Source organism: Adiantum capillus-veneris, chromosome 29 (genome assembly GCF_014529385.1).
Source record: "Adiantum capillus-veneris isolate H3 chromosome 29, ASM1452938v2, whole genome shotgun sequence".
Lineage (NCBI taxonomy): Eukaryota > Viridiplantae > Streptophyta > Polypodiopsida > Polypodiales > Pteridaceae > Adiantum > Adiantum capillus-veneris.
Genome location: NC_140959.1, coordinates 85931670 through 85952327, shown reverse-complemented (window position 1 = coordinate 85952327; position 20658 = coordinate 85931670). Strand labels below are relative to the sequence as shown.

The following is a 20658-nucleotide window of genomic DNA, read 5'->3' as shown; positions in this document are numbered from 1 at the left end:
AAGGGATTGAAACATATTTCTATTGGCCTACCATGAAAGCAAACATACAAGAGTATGTTTCTAAATGTGTGGTATGCCAAAAGACGAAGTTTGATATAGAGAAGCAACCTGGATTGGTGCAACCTTTACCAATCCCTAATTCACCATGGGAGAGCATATCCATGGATTTTATCTTTGGATTGCCTAAGTCTATCCATGGGAATACGGGAATATGGACGATAGTTTACAAGTTCAGCAAACAAGCTCATTTTATACCTGTCAAAAAGACTATCAAAGCCCATCAAATGGCAACCCTCTTCATATCACAAATCTTCAAGTACCATGGCTTGCCAATGTCCGTAGTGTCAGATAGAGATCCTAGAATGATCAGTAATTTCTGGAATGGTCTCTTTGAGAATTTAGGGACAAGGCAAAGTGAAATAGCTAACCTAACAATTCTTGATCTACTAAAAGCCTATGTAACGGAAGTAGATCAAAGGTCCCCGTGGGAGAAGTACTTACCCTTGGTGGAGTATGCCTACAATAATACTGTACATACCTCCACGGGAAAAGCACCTTTCGAGGTAATTGAAGGAAGATCTAAAAGGCCCCTACTACTTAAGGTACATTGGAAGATCTTCACTACAAATGAGTATAGCCGAGACCTACAAGAATCTTTCCAAAAGATTAAGGATGCTATCTCTATCTCACAGCAAAGTCAAAAGGGTGCTACTGATAAGCACAAAAGAGCCCAAGCCTTTAAAGAAAATGATTGGGTCTTGCTTAAATTCCCCAAGGTGCACACGACACGCAAGAATCCTACGGGACACCAAAAGTACTATGCTAAGTTAGCAAAAAGGTACTATGGCCCCTTCCAGATTCTTAGACAAATCAATGAGATGGCCTATCAACTCAAATTGCCCAATCATTGGTTCATACACAATGCTTTTCATGTGAGCCTACTAAAGCCTTACAAAGGAGAGCCACCTCAAGAACCAACTATTGAAGACCCACCGGAGATCGAGGACCAAAAAGAGGTGCTGCAACCCGAGTCCATTCTCCGACATGAAGACAAGGTATTATCCGACGGTATCTTATTAAGTTTAAGAACTATCCTTTTGAGGATGCTAAATGAATGCAAGGCATACAATTAAAGGATAACCTAAACCTTGTCAATGCTTACAATGCTTCCCTAGAGTAAGCAAATGTATACATGATTAAAATGAACAAAGTTTTTTTTGTCTTGTAAGACTCTCATTTTCTTTATTGTGCACAAATGTTAAGTAATATGCATGCTTAGCATCAAGTTTGCGAAGACTAAGTCTTCCAAACACCAAGTAGAGCTTGTCACTCTACTATGGAAGATTGATAGGACTAATGCGGAGACATGCTTGTGGCAGCTTACGCTCTCAAGCCCCAAATGGATTAGTCATCCATTTTGGAACGATGTCGTAGGGTAAAATAGGGATCCTCTACCCGCTAGAAAAAGGATTAATGAATAGGATTTATCTTCTCTGTCCCATAGTCGAGGACGACTATGATTTCAAGAGAGAGGTAATGCCATAATAACTAATATCTAATTCTCCTATATGATTTTCTCATGTTAAACTGATCATTTAATATGGGGAAGTACCAGGGGAGAAAAAGCTAGAATATTGGTTAAGCTGGTAGACCGGTCACAATAGGGATCCAAAGGGGGGGCCATCTGCAAAAGATCAATGAGCAACAATGGGCTTCAAATACCCTAAGGTTCGGCCCATTAAGACTTCCAAAATGCTAAGGTTCCAAAATTCAAAGGTTATGTCCAATGGTCAAACCCTAGGGCAAATTGGATGCTTATGTGAAGACTCTAAAGTCTTCACATATTCCTAGTAGATAGGAGGGGGCGAGCCTTTCTTGTAGGGGATGAGAGAGAAACACACACACTCTCTAGCAAGCTCCCTTTACACAAAAGGGAATAGGGACACATGTCAGCTCCTAGCCCAGTTGCCCCAAGGTGCATTCAAATCCTATTGGATGGCCATAGAGGTGGACCAATGAGAATAAGGCTAGAGTACATTTAGTTTTATTTATTTTAAGACACTTGATAAAAGAACCAATAGAAAATAAGCTCTCTAGAAGACTATTGGACAGTCTCCCAAGGGGTCCAATGAGCATTCAACAACCCAATGGCTTGCCTGATTCCTATTGGCTAGAAGACTAAGGAGTCCAATGAGAATTGAATTTTATTACCTAAAGCTCTCACAAAAGGGAAAAGGGGGACATATCACAAGGCTATCACTAATGCTTCTTAATTATCATTGGCTAAGCTTTGCACGGTCCAATAGGATGCCAACATGAGTAAAATGCAAGAGGGGTTGACCAAGAGAGATAGGGGGCTGATTTTGGCAAGGCATTATCACACACACACACACACACACACACACACACACAATCTCATGTTGGAGTAAAGAAGACTATCTCCTTCTTAAACTTTAATAGAAAGCTCATCGTCTACTCCAAGCTTGTGAGAAGGGAGGCCTCCACCAACAACTCTTGGCTTTGTGATGAAAATCCATCCAAGATCCAAGCTCCAACGTATGCTCATCTCCTCTACCATGCTAATTACTAAGCTATGCTAAGCTATTATGAGTGCTTATGTGAGGAGACATACTTCTTTCTCGTAAGAATACTCGCTAATATGAGTGCTTATGTGAGGAGACATACTTCTTTCTCGTAAGAATACTCCTTCTTCCCCTCAATTTACTCTCATACCCCGCTAGCTCTCACCATCTTCGAAGGTGTGTGAGGTCTTGGGTTTGAGATCGTGAGGGAATTGATGTTGTGTTTTATAAGTGTGAGCATGGTGCTTGAAGCTTCCATTTTGATTGCACCAACAAGTTATTGAAGGAACACAAAGTATTGTATTGTAAAATTTCTCCCTTGATGGGGGAAACCTATAATACAAAGTCTCTTGGAGGGGGGACCGCCGGCTCCATGAAATCCGGTCCTCAAATGTTGTTCAATAGCTTAATTTCTCTGTCTTTTTGAAGTATTAATTTCATGCCTATCTAACTAGGTGTTATGATTTTGTTGCTCTCTCCATCCAAGCATTCTTGCTATGCTCATTAGGAATCTATTCTAATGAAATGCTCACTATGTCTTTGTTATTTTCAGCTACACACAAGTTACTAGACCATTAAATGTTACAACTAGTAAGTGGTTTTTTCTTTTGGTGTGAGGGGGAGGATAACCTTTGTTCTCTATCCCTCTGTGTTCATCTCTCTCTCTCTCTCTCTTTCCCTATCCCTTGCTCGTTTTGTCCATGCCCTCCCTTCTCTCTCTCTCCCTCTCCCTCCCTCACCCTATCTCTTTTCCCTCCCTCCCTCCCCCTATCCCTTCTCCATCTCTTTTGTCTCTCCATATCCATTGCTCTATCTGTCCATGCCCTTTCTTTTATTTTGGAAATAATCATCCTAAAGATGTATTTATCATTGTGTCACAAAGTAGCAGGAGAGAACTACTAGTGTTTGATGTGAAATGCGTGTTTCTGAAATGTTGGCACATGAAATGTCGAATAGAGAGAGGGGAGAAGAGAAACACACACACACACACACACAGGTGATAGGAGGGAGAGGTAAGAAAGAAGTAGGTGAGACAGAGATGTGGAAGTAAGGGTAGGGAGAGGGCAAGAGAGGTACATAATGGGAGAAGGACAAAGAGGTGAGATTGAGGGGGATTCAGAGAGAGAGAGAGAGAGAGAGAGAGAGAGAGAGAGAGAGAGAGAGAGAGAGAGAGAGAGAGAGAGGATGGGATGAAAGGGAGGAAAGAAGTGATGAGTGAGAAAGAGATATGGAGGCGGAAGGGAAGGGGAGATATAGAGGTGGAAGGGGGAGAGCAAGAGACACAAGTAGCAGGTGTAAGATAGGGAGGAGAAGAGGGGGTAGGTGGAGATTGTGGAGGAGAAGAGGGTGGCAAAGAAGAGTGGGTGGCTTTGGTGGCCAAGGAGGGTGCACACTGACCAATAGAAATCACGCAAGCCATTGGGCTGCTGAATGCTCATTGGACCCCTTGGGAGACTGTCCAATAGTCTTCTAGAGAGCTTAATTTCTATTGGTTCTTTTATCAAGTGTTTTAAAATGAATTAAACTAAATGTACTCTAGCCTAATTCTCATTGGTCCACCTCTATGGCCATCCAATAGGATTTGAATGCACCTTGGGGGCAACTGGGCTAGGGAGCTGACATGTGTCCCCTATTCCCTTTGTGTAAGGGGAGCTTGCTAGAGAGAGTGTGTGTTTCTCTCTCATCCCCTACAAGAAAGACTCGCCCCCTCCTATCTAGGAATATATGAAGATTTTAGGGTCTTCACATAAGCATCCAATTTGCCCTAGGGTTTGACCATTGGACATAATCTTTGAATTTTGGAACTTTAGCATTTTGGAAGTCTTAATGGGCTGAACCTTAGGGTCTTTGAATCCCATTGTTGCTCATTGCTCTTTTGCAGATGGCCCCCCCTTTGGATCCCTATTTTCCCTCCTTGGGATCCCTACTGTGACCGGTCCACCAACTTAACCAATATTCTAGCTTTGTTTCCCCTGGTACTTCCCCATGTTAAATGATTAGTTTAACATGAGAAAATCATTTATGAGAATTAGATATTAGTTATTATGACACTAGCTCGCTACTACCCTCCACTACCACAAATTATATATGGCTCGCTAGTGGTTTTTTTGGGTAGGTGGGAGGGGTAACCCCTCTCTCTTATCCTTTCTCTTTTTGGGCCTCTCCTTTTCCCTCCTTCTCTCTTTCTACTTCTTTCTCCCGTTGTTCTCTCTTTGTCCTCCTCCCTCTCCCACCCTTCTCTACATGTATTAGTTTGTGGAAGTAGCTTTTACATTATAGTTTCTATTAAAAATTTGTTAGTCAAAACTTGTGTTTTGTTGAGTATCTTATGCATTTAACAATTTTTATATATGACATTGCCTTTATGAGAGAGAGAGAGAGCGAGGAAGGTTAAGATGAGAGAGGAAAAGGGTGACAGAACTTGAAAGAAAAAATAGGGATGCAAATAGAGATAGAGGGAGATGGCCAATGGATAGGGGGAGTGTGAGATGGATGGGCATAGGAAGGGAGGAAGACAGTCCCAAAGAGGAAAGAGAGAGAGAGAGAGAGAGAGAGAGAGAGAGGTGTCAATGTGACCACCATGAATAGTTGTGCGAGTGCTATAAGCTGATAGGAAGTCCCTTGCTATAGGCATCATTATAATTTTTTAAGAAGGAATAAAGTACAAAGTTTGTGTGTGCATTAGCGAGAGAGAGAGAGAGAGAGAGAGAGAGAGAGAGAGAGACTTTATTATCGTCCTCGGAGACCAAATATGGCCTATGGGACAAAAGATACATGTGATGCCCTATGTATAAGGGTGATAAGTGATTCCCAATTCTCCACGATTGTGGTGATGAGAATCACAAGGGAGAGCCCATGCTATGGCTAAGAGAGGAAAGTGTGTAGGTCTAAATCATGGCTAAAAATGTGAGAGAAGAAAGTTTTGTTGTGAGCAAAAGCTTAGCACTCTAGTAGTGTGTGGTACGACTCTCAAACTTGTAGTGGGCATAATGTGCAAAGTCAATTTGACTCTTCTTCATTGCCCCAACACCTAGTCTCACATTAAAGGGAGTGGAAGCTAAGCCAAATGGTTGTGATAGTGCATAGCACTGACAAGGGGATAGGCTCAAGCATGTAAGGGTGAGTATGGTCTCCTCTTTTGGCAAAGAACCTGGTTTTGTAGCTAGGGACAATATGGGTGGTGTAGAGAGAGAGAGAGAGAGAGAGAGAGAGAGAGAGAGAGAGAGAGCATATTAAAAAGACGTGGATAGAGAGGTAAAAGCATGAGAGAGAGAGAGAGGGTGGGAGAGAGAAAACAAGAGAGCATAGTAAAAGAAGATGGATAGATAGGGCTAATCATGAGAGAGAGGGGGGAGAGGGAGAGAAGAGAGAGAACAAGAGAGCAAATTAAAAAGAGAGGGATAGAGAGGGCAAAGCATGAGAGAGAGAGAGAGAGAGAGAGAGAGAGAGAGGGCTTATCCCCCCCCCTCCAGTGTCTACTACTTTTATCCCTCCCACCATTTATTCTTCTACCCTCTACTCTCTACCCTATATGCTTTTTCTCTTCATTCTTCTCTATAGCCTTTGCATATCCTTTCCCTCCAACCTCTACTTCTCTTATCCCTCGCGCCTTTCATTTCTCTATCTTGTACCAGTGTACCACCTTCTGCCTCTCTTATCCCTCTCACCCTTCCTTCACCTCATCTCTTCATATTTACATACAAGTGTTTGAAATGAACACAAATCATAGTATGTTCATCCACCAATTTAATTTGAGTGATCATGAACTAAACATTTTGCTGCAACGCAAAAGATTAAAGTACCATTTTTATTAAGTATTGTAAAATCACTACCAAGGTTGAGAAAGCAATTTCAGTATTTTAGTTACTATAAATAATGCATTTGTCAAAGTTTGTGTTTTGGTAAAGGATTTTATGTATAGGACTCAAATTTTTACATGTAATGTTTTCTCACATAAAAACACATATTGATGGAATCATTGAGAATAGTCTTGTAAATGTATTAAACCGTCACAAAGTCCTTGCTATTGATGACCATTGTGATGCTTTTGAAGAAGATATAGTGGGCAAAAATGTGTGTGAGTGTGTGTGTGTGTGTGTGTGTGAGAGAGAGAGAGAGAGAGAGAGAGAGAGATTTATCATCCACGGAGGTCAGATATGACCTATGAGACTAGAAACAAAACATTACAAAGGGAGCGAGGGGGTTGTGAGATACATCTCAGTTAAGGACTCAGGGTCCAATAGGGGGGGGAGGGGAGATAAGATGAAATGAAGGAAACCTATGGAGGGGAAGGTGAAGAGGGAGCCGGTTTGGGAGTTCAAAACTCATGGATAATGGCTTTATCTCCTCGGTAGACTGCCCATTTTCTTGTTGAGCGCACTTCTCACATCTTTTGGAGTTTTGTCTTCTTTTGTTTGAGTTGAGTTCGTGTAAGATCTTTTGCAAACCATATTTTAGTGTCCTTGAGGAGCCTCGATTGCTCGAGGAGTTTGATTCGGTTTGTCTTGGTCTTGAAGGTGAGGATTGCATGGTTGGTGCGATGTTCGTGTGTAAGAGAACTGATTGTTGTTGGATCCCATTATACCATGTGGATTGTTGTTTGAATGCGGGCAAAGGACTTGTGAAAATTGAGGTCCCCGTCCCCTTTCTAGTCATTTGGGAGCCCACCAATGCAAACATTGAGGGAAATATTCTCTTGTCGTTGTCGTTCACGTAGCATGGACGTTACACGATCTTCGACTTTGCGGAAGATTACCTCTTGCACTTGAGTCTTGACCTCCTTTGTGAGGGCGGTCTCTACTTCAACCTTTGCTTTGTGAAACTTGTCTTCCATTTGTTCCAACTCCTCCTTCTTGTAGTTCTCTACTATGGCAAGCCAAGTTTCGGAGGTCGCAAGCCTTTGTTTCAATTCGGCATTCTCTTTTCGGAGTCTTTCGACTTCGGTTTGGAGGGAAGCAATGTCCATCTTGAGGGGTGCTGCCATGACCCCGGCAAAGCTAAGCTTGCCTCAGGACGAAGCCCGAGTAGCCATGATTTGCAAGGGTGGACTTCTTGTGGGGAGCACTGATAGAGCCAAATCGAGGTTGGCACTGATAGCTTTATGGACTGTAGCTCGCAAAAATGGGTGGGGCACGTAAGTGTGAAAGTGATCAAGGGTTCAAGACCTTGCAAGGCTGCCACTCACAACAACAAGCTCCAACAGCAGCACCTTCAGGAGAACCTCAAACTTCTTGAGCAAGCAGCAGCTTGAGCACGAACAACTCTATGCACGAACTTCAGCATTCGATTTGCATCACATTTTCCACATGCGGAGTAGCTGTGCAGATCGTAGCAAGTTGTGCAGAGAGAGAGAGAGAGAGAGAGAGAGAGAGAGAGAGAGAGAGAGATTACCTTAAAAAATTAGGGAAAGAAACGAAATGAATAGATCAAAATGGTGCTACTTTAGTAGATAAATACATATAGAGATGGAAGGAGGGAGAATAAGAGATAGAGATAGAGATAGAGACAGAGAGAGTGTATATGTGGGAGGAGTGTGGAGAGAGAGAGAGAGAGAGAGAGAGAGAGAGAGAGAGAGAGAGAGAGAGAGAGAGAGAGAGGAGTCTATTCATCGGACTCTTCCAACATAAAGAGCTAAATCCCTATCACTAGGGTAAATGGGCCAATAGTGGGCCACCTAAGTAGAGAGGGAGGTTGAAGGGTCAAAGTAGCACTGCCATGTGTCATTGCACGTGGAGGAGTGAGATGATAAGGTTGTGGTGAGGATAGATCGGGTAATTTCTTCAATCAATAATTTCTTTGTGAAAAAAATGGAGTGATAAGAGATCCGACCCCCCCTAAGGTGTGCAGTGGTAGTCCATTCTTGGTATTAAACTACCCAATGCTATACCAAGCTGTCACTACTCATGTTCTCACTGGCATCTTTTATGTATCCCTACAACGTTAGACATCTGTGGCTTCATTATCCAACTCTAGCTTATCACATCCCTGTTAAATACGTGTATTGACCTATGGCTACTCTTTGCATGCGAGCTTCCGCATACCTGCTGATTGCGCTAATCTGTCGAGCAAGTTGGCACCCACCACAATTTACCCCCTCTTTCGGAGCTGCCATGAGCTGCAAGGGCACTATGGCCCCCACTTTATCTGAGTCCGCCATGAGTTGCAAGGGCAACATGGCCACCATTTAACTGAGTTTGCCATAACCTACTGAAGTGAGCATCATTGGCCATAACATTCAAAGTGTGGACACAGGCAGGGAATCGTTTGCCCTTCTGCTTCTCCGTGCGCTCCTCAGAGTTTTCGATTGCGGCCATAGTAGTCATCACACCTGCATGGCATTGTTTGCCCTGCTGTTTCTCCTTGCTCTGCTCCTCAGAGTTTGCTTTTGCGGCCTAGGTCATCAAAGACCTGTTGTGCACCCAATCATCAGGTTGCCACCAATTGGCATGCCAGGGAAGATCAATGCTTGCATCGCAATCTTGCCCCTTGGCCCATGGTGTGTCGGGGAAGATCAGTGTGCTTGCATCACAAATTCTCCCCGGGAATCAAATTTCTGTCTCTCAACTACCCGGTTGGTTCAGGGATTAGCATTGCCCCTCTCCTTGAGGACTTGCAGACCAACAAAGATGGCATTGTGAAAGATGTCTATACAGCTCTGAAGGTTTCTATGACCTCTTCCCTACCCTCCACAAGCGCCCCTTTTATGTGACCAAGGAGAGCTACTTAGGGGAATACGTCCCTTCCATTGCGTCCTACTTTCTTCAAGAGTAGAAGGAGCAAGGGGCTTGGTTAAGACTGGATGACATTACAATAGGGAATGGCCCAACTCATCCCATTGTTCAGGTAGCTCTTGATGCACATACTTGTTTATATTTTCACTTGAATAGTATTTATAATGGTTTCTTCTGGCTTGAAAGAGTTTTGTATGTTATTAGATTCAAGACCATGCCCCCACTACTTATCATATGGGGGTTATTGATGAAAATCAAACAGAGACAGTATATGCCATTGCCAGAAGGTAGTTGGTAGGAAAAAGACATGCTACTAGTTCGCAACTCATCAAGGCTTTGCTTGGATTTTTCTACTGCTGCTCAATTCACCACAAAGACATGCTGGAGGCAGCCATATCTGAGAACTTGTAGCTTTGATCTGAGCTCTTTCTGTATGATGATATTTTATTTTTAATTCATGTCACGTTTCGTTCTCCTTTGGTTGCTTGTAGGTGAGTTGTTGCTATGCCTACTAATAAAGAGTACCATCAAAACTAAAGTTACTATGTGAGGTTTTTGCCTCACTCAATAATCATGTCTTTGTTGATTTAGGGTGTGTGAAAAATAGTAGGTCTCAAACCAAGTCTCATGACAGCTTGATGTCTTGTGTATTATGCAAGACATAGGTAATTCTGAAAATTGATTAAAACATATGATAAATAGAAATACACAAATTGTCTAGTACAAAATGAATTGGAAGTTACTGAAATTGAAAGATTGTAAAAAGCTGTCTGCTCTTCTTTGTATTTTGTAGCTAAAAAATGATTAAGTTTGCATAAGGTGATGATAAACTGATATCCCAATGGTAAGGGAATCGAAAAGATATTAAAGTTGCGGGCTTACAAAGGTGGTTTGTTATGTGCTCCTAAGGAAAGACTACACGGCCGAGGAATTGTATTGAGCTAAAACAAGAGCTGGTATGTCTATATACCTTACAAAAAGGGGGGTGAGAATATTCTTAGGCTCATATTTGTAGCTGGGTTTTTTGCGCAAGACGTAGCTTCTCCATTCGACTCATCCGAGCATATGCATGATACGGTTGGTCTATGTGTAGTGGACATAAGAGAAAGCCTTGTAGAGAACCTCCCTCCCATAATACCGAATGTAACTTTTCTACAAAAACTTGTTGTTATAATCCCCAATTCTTCTTTCTGCAAGCTTTGCGTCTTGTGCATCTATCTTTCATTGACGTTCTGGATCCTTTTCGGCCAATGCTTGTGCTCTTTTCTTCTCCTTCTCCAATCGCTTCTCTTCCTTTGCTTTTGTAATCTGTTCTTTCTTTGCATTTTTGGCTCTCATACTCTCCATGTATTGACTTGAAGTGAGAATCAAAATATTGGTATAGTCAACAAATGCTTCACGATTGACTTGTCAAATGCACACCTCTGTTGGTGGAACCCGCAAAAGATCAATGATGTGATGTCTTTCATTTGTACCACATGTGAAGCTGGTTGGTTGTAAGTTGGTGTTTTCATCTACAAACTGATTTTGATTTTCATCTGAAAGCTGATTGTGATTTATATCTGCAAATTGATTTTGATTTTCATTCCTCTTTCTTTTGGATGGAACAAAATTATTTCTCCCCAATGAGGTTGGAATACCTGCAATCAAAATACCAATATCTGCCACTGCCTTCTCTAATCGAGTATTTGCAGCAATAGGTTGAATTGCATGCCCCTCTAAATCTGCTGCTTGAATTTCAAAAGTGGAAACTTCCTCCTCTGCCAATAGTTGTGTAAAGCTCATTGCATTCTCCATCTGTCCTTGGGCAACAAAGATTTCTTCATCTTGTGCATGCTCCATCTATCCTTGAGATGCAAACATGTTGTTTGCATCTCCTTGAGTTGCCACATTGATCAATGTCAAAATTGCATCATCTTCAAAGTCATATTGCATGGGTGTGTTGGGCACCTATGATTGGTCCTCTTCAATGACCGTAGTTGGATCCTCTGTGAGGTTAATGTGATTGCATAGCATTTTGTCAAATTTGACGGCAGATGAATCTAATGGCCATATGCCCGTTGCTCGAAAGCCAACCTTTATGTTTGACTCCGAAAAAAAACTCTACATAGCCCTTGTCACAATTGAAGCTAGCTCAGTTTAGGTTGCTTGTCTTGAGGCAGCTCGTTGTTGCCATATGTCCTGTTGTTTTCTGAATTGAACCTTTAATGACTTAAATACTGACACATAGCCCTTTCCACAGTTGAAGCTAGCTCAGTTTTAGTTGCGTGTCTTGAGGCAGCTCGTTGTTGTCATATGTCTCGTTGTTTTTTGAATTGAACCTTTAATGACTTAAATACTGACACATCCAATGGTTGAAGTTTGTGGGAAGTGTGGGTAGGTAGAGTGATAATGTCAATCCTTGCATCATTTGCTTTGGCCAGAACATCGAGGCACATGGCTTCCATGTCCTTCAAGAATAAGAAGGTGTCTATTATCCTTGCCCATATTCCTTGTAATAGCGTTATCAAAATGCTCAAGCCATGCTTTAAACAACTCACTCGTCATCCATGCTTTCTTTTGCATGGACATTGCCATTCCTGGCTCACATTGTTGAATATAATTGCTTGTGATATGACTGCCTTTGAAGATGTAGTAGGATGGAATGGCTTCACCGGCTGCATTAGGACAACATAACACTGTCATCCACTCACAAGAATCACATGTAATGCCACAGACAGCCTTAGCCAAAGACTAATACATTTATAATTGGTGTGTTGGGATTCGTTAAAGGTTTTGACTTCAAAAAAGTGAGTTTAGCTTGCATGGCAAGTGGAGGATTTATGCTTGCTGCTCTTTTGCACTTTGAAGAAGGTTTGGGTTTTGATGATGACAATCTCTCTTCATTTTTGTTTGTTAGCTCCATCAATGAAGAAGCTACATTTATGCATTGCTTCGAGGGTGTGAATCTTACGTTCTTTTTGCAAGTGTTTATAGGCTGATTTGATGATGATGGATTTGCTCTTTTGCTAGAAACTCATGTGAAGTCAATTACCCTGCTGCACTTTTCTCTTTACTTGCTCACTTTTTTATCTTGAATTTTCTTGGCCATTTTATACCTGGATGTAAGATGTAGTCATGAAATTAAGCCTGGTAGGCATAGCTGTACACTGAAGTGTGTGGATTATATAAATAGAAGATTATAACAATGTTGAAATGCGGAAAAAATAGTTTGCGTCTGATTTGACAAATATACTACTGTAAACATTTTGATTGCGAGAAAATAGATTTGTTTACCTCTGGATTAGACAATCAACCACTAATGTGCAATATCTTCAAGAAGTTTTGAGTACTCCCTCACCAAGAACTTTCTTTTAGGTATCGGTTTCGAAGGGTTGTTCTCTACAGTAGTTTCTTGCTTTTGAGGTTGTATGGATGGAGTGTGGATCTTTGGAGAAATGAAAGGAGGCTTTTTGCGTGGGATTTTGCACATGAAAATGGGAATTACATGCACCTTAGCACGACAGCAAACTCTGCCACCATGCTTGTGCAGTAGCAGAGATGTACAGAGAAGACCTTCAAGTTGAGGATGTCTTTCTATCAAGCAAGCTTTACATTCACAAGGAGCAAGGCTAGCCATGAGCTATCAAGTTGCATCTCTGTGGTGGGAAAGTCTTTGGGTGCAAGCTTTCTTTAGCAGTTTCTGTATGGTTGTGGATGAATGGGAATGTGCAGGTTGTGAAGAATGAAGTTTGTACCACGACAACGAAGGGAAGTGGGTATGTAGGACGGTGAAAATGCGTTCTGTATTTGTTCATGTGTCTCTATGTCTATGTTTTCATGATTATTGATAGTGGGAGTTATAATTTGCAGGTCGTGGGCCATTATTCTCGAGATTGTGGATGTCTTGGAGGGAAAAGCGTCCAAGTGCAACGATGGTCGTGAGCTACATAGCAACCAAAGCAACTCGTAAGGTTCTTGGGTTGCGCGCCAATTGCGAGACAAGGCTTTTCCTAATGTTTTCATTTTTCCACGTCGTAAAGTTGTTCACGTTTTGGGAATAAAATTGTTTTTAACAAGCCTCGGGCAATCTCTAAAAAGTGTCTTATTATTGGACCCCGTCCACCTTCTCAATGCTTTTCACATCTTCTGGTTCCACGCTCAGCTTCAAGAGCACTTAACACTAGTTCTGTAATTGGACACTAAAGTGTCCCGAGACACTCAAGTGTCTTGTTTTTCTATGAAGTTTTGGCAATTTATTTATCAAGCTAGAAATAAGTTTTTTACACCTTGCTTCTACAGGTTGGTAATGAGTGAAAGAAAACATTGATTTTTCCTCCATGTCAAAATACAAGCCCTATGAAGAAAATTGTGATCTAATTTCTAAGTCGTAATTTTTTTTGTAAAATTTCAAGTTGTTTTGCCAAAAAAATCATAAAATTTTTACATCTTTTTGTAAAAATGAGCTTTTTTATTTTATAAAGCCAAGTGTTAGTACTTAGTGTAACAAAACTATGGAATGATCTTCAAAAAATAGTTTCAAATTTAATTGCAAGTTATATACTTGAGCATGTGCTAACTAAGAGCATAATTTTGGCCTTTCAAAAGTCCTCTCATAAAATTAGGACTATTCTAGTGCAATTTGATAACATCAAATGACTTTATATGTTAAAACCAAAAAACGACGTCTTTTTTTGGCTCTCCCTAACTTACTTAAATCTTGCCGCTTACACCCTATCTTGAATATTGATTGTGCAAAAACTCTTGAAAATCTTGAGCCCTCCACAATAACATTGAAAACAAGGTTTTAGGTATCTCATTTGTATTCATACCATGCACTTTGATACATTTAGTTGATATGTATGGAAAGTTTGAAGTTATTTGAGGTTTTGAATACTTATATCTCAAAAATTAAAATATCAATATTTTTGCATGTGCAGTTTTAAATATTTGAAATGATCCAAAAATTGGTTCTTACTAAGGCACTTCTACTTGCCACCTTGAGTCCTCATAAGAGAGGGTAAGCAATGTATCACTTTTTAGAACTCAAAAACACATAAAAAACAATTTTTTCTATGCATATAACGATATGCTTGAAATGGCCATATCAAACACGTAGAACTTCCCATTACTTTATATACTCTCAAGTAAAAAATTTTGCACATGAAACTTGGAATTATCTATAGCACAATTGTAAAAAAATTGTGTACAATTTTCTACAATATTGCTTCATTTTTTCTTGAGCTTATAAAGTTGATTTCTTCAAAGCATCAATTGCAATCTTATGGAGGTCCACTTGATGAGTATAATTCTTGACCATGATAGCTTCTCACATGCAAGGTTATATTTTTCAAAGACCCTCTAGCTAACATATTTAGGCATATGAAGAGGGTTTTCTTAAATACATCGTTTGGTGCAAGTAGCATTTAATCTAAATTTGTTAAAAAAGGACACTGTTTTGGTACCAAACTAGTGTTAAACGATTGGTCGTTCCATGGCATCAACACAAGACACTAGCGTGCATCTCTCTCCACATGTCTTATCATCCTCAACCTCCTCGTTGCAACAAGAGCTATCCATTGTCCCTCCCAGTCTTCCACTTTTTATATCCTTTTTCTTTCCAGCTTCTCCTTCATTTGTATGAAATATAGCTTGACATCATCTGCAGGAGTATCTATGTAGGTAGCCGAACCTAAGCTATAATTCACACGGGCATGGGAAGATGGGATCAAGGCGTATCCACCTAGGGCCACGTCTTCATGAAATGTGCGGATGTCAGTTTTTGGAGTGGGAATATTTCGCAGGCCCAAAGTAATCTCAGCAGGAGCTGTCAGTATGAGCTATAGAAACCCGAACAGGAAGAAGTTCAATCTACATGGCTTTTAACAATAGCCTTCATTGGATGAAGGTGTCCTATATTGAGAATTGGAGGCGCCTCTTTTATGGACAATCCGGTATCGATCTCTATAGAATGTGTGGCTCACTGAGTCTCGGGGTAGGTTGGGGGGGGGGGGGGGGGGGGGGTTCTTTTTGGCTGAATTCCCTTGCATCAACAAGCTTGTTGTAGCAGTGGAAGAATCGACCTCACTGCAAACTCAGAAGCTGACTATAACATTGCAAGGCATTCTTAAAGGGGGGGGGAGAGAAGAAAGAAGAAGAGAATTTGAACATCAAAGATCTACCTGACAAGAGTTTAACTCAAGACCTGTTATGAGAGAGAGAGAGAGAGAGAGCCAATCTTGGGAAGGAAAAAGCCTGTGGAAAAAAAATACTATTTGTGTATACATCAAGGACTCCCATGTTAGGAAGGTTTTACTTGCAAACTACCTAAGCCTCCCCTTAAATGGGATCTGCCTTTGCTCTTGACTCCATATAATACATACTCATTTCCCTCACAAGGACAAAACAAACCCACCCCTTGTAAGTAAAAGGATGAGCACATCTGCATGCAAAATAGATCAGCAACCTTGCAAGAAGAGCAAAAATCACCAGCAGCATGAATTCACAGAGGAGATCTCAAGCGGATATTGAAAGGAGTTTGCGTATTCGAAGACAATACTATCCCCCCCTTTGAGAGGCAGTTTGTCATTTACTACGCAGTCATTAAACTTGACGCGTTTGAAAAGCTTGGGATTGATGAGCTTTGCAGATGCAAACCAGCCACATGAGACATGAATGTCTGATATGGGGCATCCAGAGACACAGAGATTTATTATCTGCACGGTGAATGAGGGAATGCCGTCCGGTAATGGCCCTGTCTCTCCCTGCAAAATTGCAACATCTTCTGGTGTGCATGCATTGCCCATTCTGTCTGCACAACACACAACAATAGCTGGCTTCATTCATAAGTATAACACGTTACTTACTGCATTACAGCCTTTGCTCTGCTAAAGAAGGATTGCATGCACAAACAAACATGGAATGCAGAACTTACGATATGCAGAACTTATGACTTAAGCATTTCTGTCGCTGAAGAAGAACTGCTTGATCACATGTTCTGGAACTATTGTTACTGGCTAGAGAGAAACCCTTACCAGGATCTACTAGAAGTTTCCGATTCCCATAGACATTCTCTGCAAAGAGGGGAACATGATGATATCTGAGGCTTTTTGATATGTTGAAGGTTGTCCTTCTGCCTAATTCTTGCAAGAAACCTGTCAAGTGAAAGGTAGAGAGGATTGTAAATCGACATTGAAAAGAAACTTCAATTCACAGCGTTAAAGGTGAGAACAATGACAAGAAACTTCGGTTTGACAAAGAACAATGGCCGAATACGAGAGTGAGACAAGAAAAAAAATAGAACCCGTTTCCCTGTATCTCCTTCTCACTCCAAGAAAACTCACGAGGTTGAGAATGTCGGCTACAGAGAATAAATGAAAGTTTAATCTCCTGAAATGTGGCAGGGCAAGCGGACGTCAAGAAAACATGGACAGAAAGGGCCAAGAAGTGGAGCTTACCGTTGTGAGAAGGCACAGTGCAAATGAGTGAAAAGGCGTAGAGGGCAATGCTGAGGATGGAAAAGACAAGAAGCTTCTTCACGTGGGGCTGAGCGGGACCTTCCTCCTCTATAGACGCTTCCATTAAACCTTGAAATGAAGCTTGCTTCTAAGCGCGAAGAAGAACGACTCATGCACGTTGTAGCTGGAAGAAGTTACGTGCATAATTTCTAGGGCTCTTCCTCGTTGTCATTCGCGGGCATTTCTCTGTTCATTGCGACAGACGTTGCGGCAGCGAATAGTCGACTCCATAACACAAATAGGTCTCATGCAGGACAAACGATCCAAAACTCAGCATTTGAGGAGCTTTGCTTATGCAAGCAGCATGCATGCCTCTGTTGCATGCGGACAATGGCGGATATGGAGCGGTTGCAGATGAATTCTGTATACATGATGAGAAGCGGAAACGAAAGTTGCCATAGTAGTAAGCCCGAATGAAGAAAAGAGTACTTGCGGCGAATTAAGCTATGGCGGAGCGATCTCAAACAAGGTCTTGGCAGCGACAGCAATCGAGCTTTGAGCTGCTAGGGAGAAGAAAGAGGCTCAGCTTGGCGAGCTTCAGAGGTTCCACGGCTCTGCGGAAGTGTGGCTCGGACGGCAATGGCGAGCTTCGAGAGGTTTAACGATTGAGAGAGAGAGAGAGAGAGAGAGAGAGAGAAGAGTGACTCCACGTCACTGCCACGGTGGTAATTCTAGGCAATCACCATCTGCCAGGTGTGATACAGCGAAAGAGGGCTCCACATGGATCCACTCATCATTTGCCACATTTGTTCAGTGCGCTCCAAGTTTTGTCCACGTAGGCCACTCTTTTAAACTAATAACGAGAAACTACCCCTCGAATCATGTGTGTGTGTGGGTATGTGATTCACTTCATTACATTAATTAAGCTCATTCAATTTGTCAATTATCAGCTCTAATGCACGGGCAGACACACAGCCTAGCCTACAGGGAGGGACTTGTCAAAGTTTCAATTTCTTTGTGGTACATGCTTATGCGTGGTCTCACACATCTGAAAATTGTGGCTTCTCTCCACATGCCACTTCTTAAACCGGGTTCAGACGAAGAGTGATGGAAGGAAGCAAACGTGGACTAGGCACCGCATGGTTACTCATGAGTGGATGCAAAAGTTGTAGCGCCCCCCCCCCCCCGGCGGCCCGCAGCTTGTGGCACCGGAAATGGAGAGCTACCGCTCAAAAAGCTGGGTACATCTAGCCAACAAGGATTTGAATGTGATCTGGGCCAATCAGGACATCACATCATCTATGTAAACATATGTGCACGTCACACTTGTTGAGATACCACCGCAACGTGTGAACATTAGCAGATGTTGTTAGCAGATGTCGGTAGAAAGTTTCATGTTGTTTTGTGCCATGCCGTCTGAACCCAACATTATACGAAAGTAAAACAAGAGAAAAAAAAGTGATAAAATCACGAGGCTACCCTTGAGAGTAGCAATGGAAGGAAAATGGGCTTATTAAGGAATCGGCTTATTAAGGAATCTACTGAGATGCTCGCATATGTTTGAGGGGAAAAAACGAGAGACAAAGAGGTGTTGTGTGTCAACAAAAGCCCGCCAAGAGAGATAGACCAACAAGAGGGGATTAAACACCCTCTCTCTCTCTCTCTCTCACACACACACACACACACAAACACACACAGCCAGCTCTTGTTCCACCTCCATGCAACATGGATTTGGGGGGGGGGGGGGAGAGAGAGAGAGAGAGAGTCCCTATGTTAGCACAACGGCGGAGGGACATGGAGATAGTTTTGTCTATTTTCAGCTTGTTCATATGAGCAGCCTTGGGCGGTTAGCAAGTGGTGCCAGAGAACGTGTGTGTGAAAGATGAACGTATGCATTGTTCAAAGCAAGTCAGGTGTGGGGATGAGGTGAAGCGATGGCATAGATCAGACAAGGGTGATGGGGATGAAGTTCTGGGATATGTGTTGGCAATCTTGGGTTCTGGAAACCAAGTTGGGGATGGGGTTGACGTGCTGCCATGGCACAAATCCTAGGTTCTTGCAAAACAAGTTGGAAATGGCAAGAAAGTAAGAAAATAACGGGGAGGGAGCACCATGCAACAGGAAGGCCAGGGGCTTATGTGCGCACGGGCTGGTGGACACACGTTGTCGTGCTGTGACACGTACATAGTGGGAACACATGCTACAAGAGTTATCTTGTAATTTTTTAGATACATAATTATCTTTCCTATAATGTACATATGCATATTTAAGTATAATAACAAGCCTTTTATCTCATCCTATTATTTTTCTCAAGGGTAACCTATTCTTACTTTACCATCAGAAAATACTATGGGAAAAGCATCAATAGCTCCGCCTCTTTAACTTGGGGCAAAAAACATTGATTCTTTATTTCTACTATCTCATTATCATCTCACACCCTAGCTAGATCCTATATCTAGAGTAAACTCCAATATATATATATATATATATATTCTATGTATTTTTCATATTTTTCTTATATTTCTTTTTAAATAGCTACTAGGAGGGAATCATATCCTAGTGGGACACTAGGTGGCATGATTTCAAAGATACACTTATTTTAATGCATTATTGCAAGCATGATTACAAAACTTTGTCAAGGAGCAATGTCATGCTTTCATATGGCATGAGGTGTCCTTTGGAATCAAATGAAAGTCTAAGCTAAGGGGACCACATGAAGACTTTTGCTGCCAGAAATGGACCCTATTTTGATGAATTTTTTACACAAGGTTCCAATCCGAATTGGAAAATGATTTTAAAATAAAAATCGTAGCTAATGAGCTGAATTTTCTGCCCATATTTTTATTTTTTTATTTGGAGCTACGGTTGTGGAGATATGATCAAAATACTGGACCCCAGTCTGCCCACATCATGCAGGGACAGCTCATTTCCAACTTTTCCAATTCGTGTTCACACTGGTTCCTCTCTTCTTGTGTAAATCCTTGGGGGTTCCCTTCACCTATAAAAGGGGACCTCTTCTTCCTTGAAAAGAACTCTAGCAATCAAGCCATTGATGAGAGGAATTCTTGAGGGAGTGAGTAGTAATGCCTAATTGTACTTAGCCCCATTAACATAAGCCCAAGCCTACACTTTCTCCTAGAGGAAAACTAGCCATTCTTGTATGCTATCCTTGGAAGATCAACTCTAATCAAAGAAGGTGTTGTACTTGGCGTATCAATCAACGTTGAATTCTCCCCTCTTCTTCTCTCTCCCATCAATAATGGTGCCGAAGGGTTTCAAGTAAGATGTATTCTACATTGATGTTTTCTTGATTTCTTGTTGTTTTCATTTTCATCTCTAATCCAACATATATATATGTATCTAATCTCATCTCCTTAACCAAACCTATCTCTCTCATTCTTAGTAATTCATCCTCTCTAGGTTCTCTTTGCTACAGGTACATCTCTCCCCGTAGTATCCTTATTGCCTACGAGCAACAATAGGGCTTGGGAGGGAAACTTCTCATCTCTTCACTTCTCTCATATCTACATTTCTCACATACTATCCTAGATGAATAACCCACATGATGATCATTTCTATCGCTTCCACTCTGTACGATCTATTAGAATTAACGTATGGATTAGCCGAAAAATACACTTTCAACAACGTATAGTGTTTCTCTTTGGCCCAGAAAGGCTTGATGAAATACTTCTATCACCGGATCCCATCATACTACCTCTCATAGACTATAACTTTTCTTTTGACGTAAGCGTAGTTATCTTGCTATGAACCAAGAGGATTTGTACAAACAATTAATCCCAATCACAAGACAAAATATATATATTATGGTAAGCACAAAACTACAATTCCAAAGAACAATTCGTAGCCTATTTGGTCAGCCAAGATTGAATGCCATTAACTCATCTATTA

The 20658-nt window shown here is 41.5% G+C and overlaps 2 protein-coding genes and 1 pseudogene across 2 annotated transcripts; 1 reads left to right on the top strand and 2 right to left on the bottom strand.

Annotated features, from left to right (window-relative positions):
* The first annotated feature begins 8501 nt into the window (after positions 1–8501).
* LOC147419524 (serine carboxypeptidase-like 50) lies at positions 8502–9788 on the top strand. The gene is made up of 3 exons (XM_086506125.1): positions 8502–9243; positions 9354–9425; positions 9518–9788. The coding sequence occupies exons 1-3, from the start codon at positions 9076–9078 to the stop codon at positions 9602–9604; spliced, it is 327 nt and encodes a 108-aa protein (XP_086362251.1). The 5' UTR covers positions 8502–9075; the 3' UTR covers positions 9605–9788.
* Positions 9789–11434: 1646 nt separating this feature from the next.
* Positions 11435–12662, bottom strand: LOC147419523 (MFS-type transporter clz9-like; annotated as a pseudogene).
* A 2857-nt stretch (positions 12663–15519) lies between these two features.
* LOC147419522 (TPD1 protein homolog 1-like) lies at positions 15520–17420 on the bottom strand. Its single transcript, XM_086505609.1, has 4 exons — positions 16750–17420; positions 16596–16652; positions 16327–16446; positions 15520–16103 (listed from the first exon to the last, which is right to left on the bottom strand). Exons 1-4 carry the CDS (start codon positions 16871–16873, stop codon positions 15778–15780), a joined length of 627 nt encoding a protein of 208 aa, XP_086361735.1. The 5' UTR covers positions 16874–17420; the 3' UTR covers positions 15520–15777.
* Between the last annotated feature and the right edge of the window lie 3238 nt (positions 17421–20658).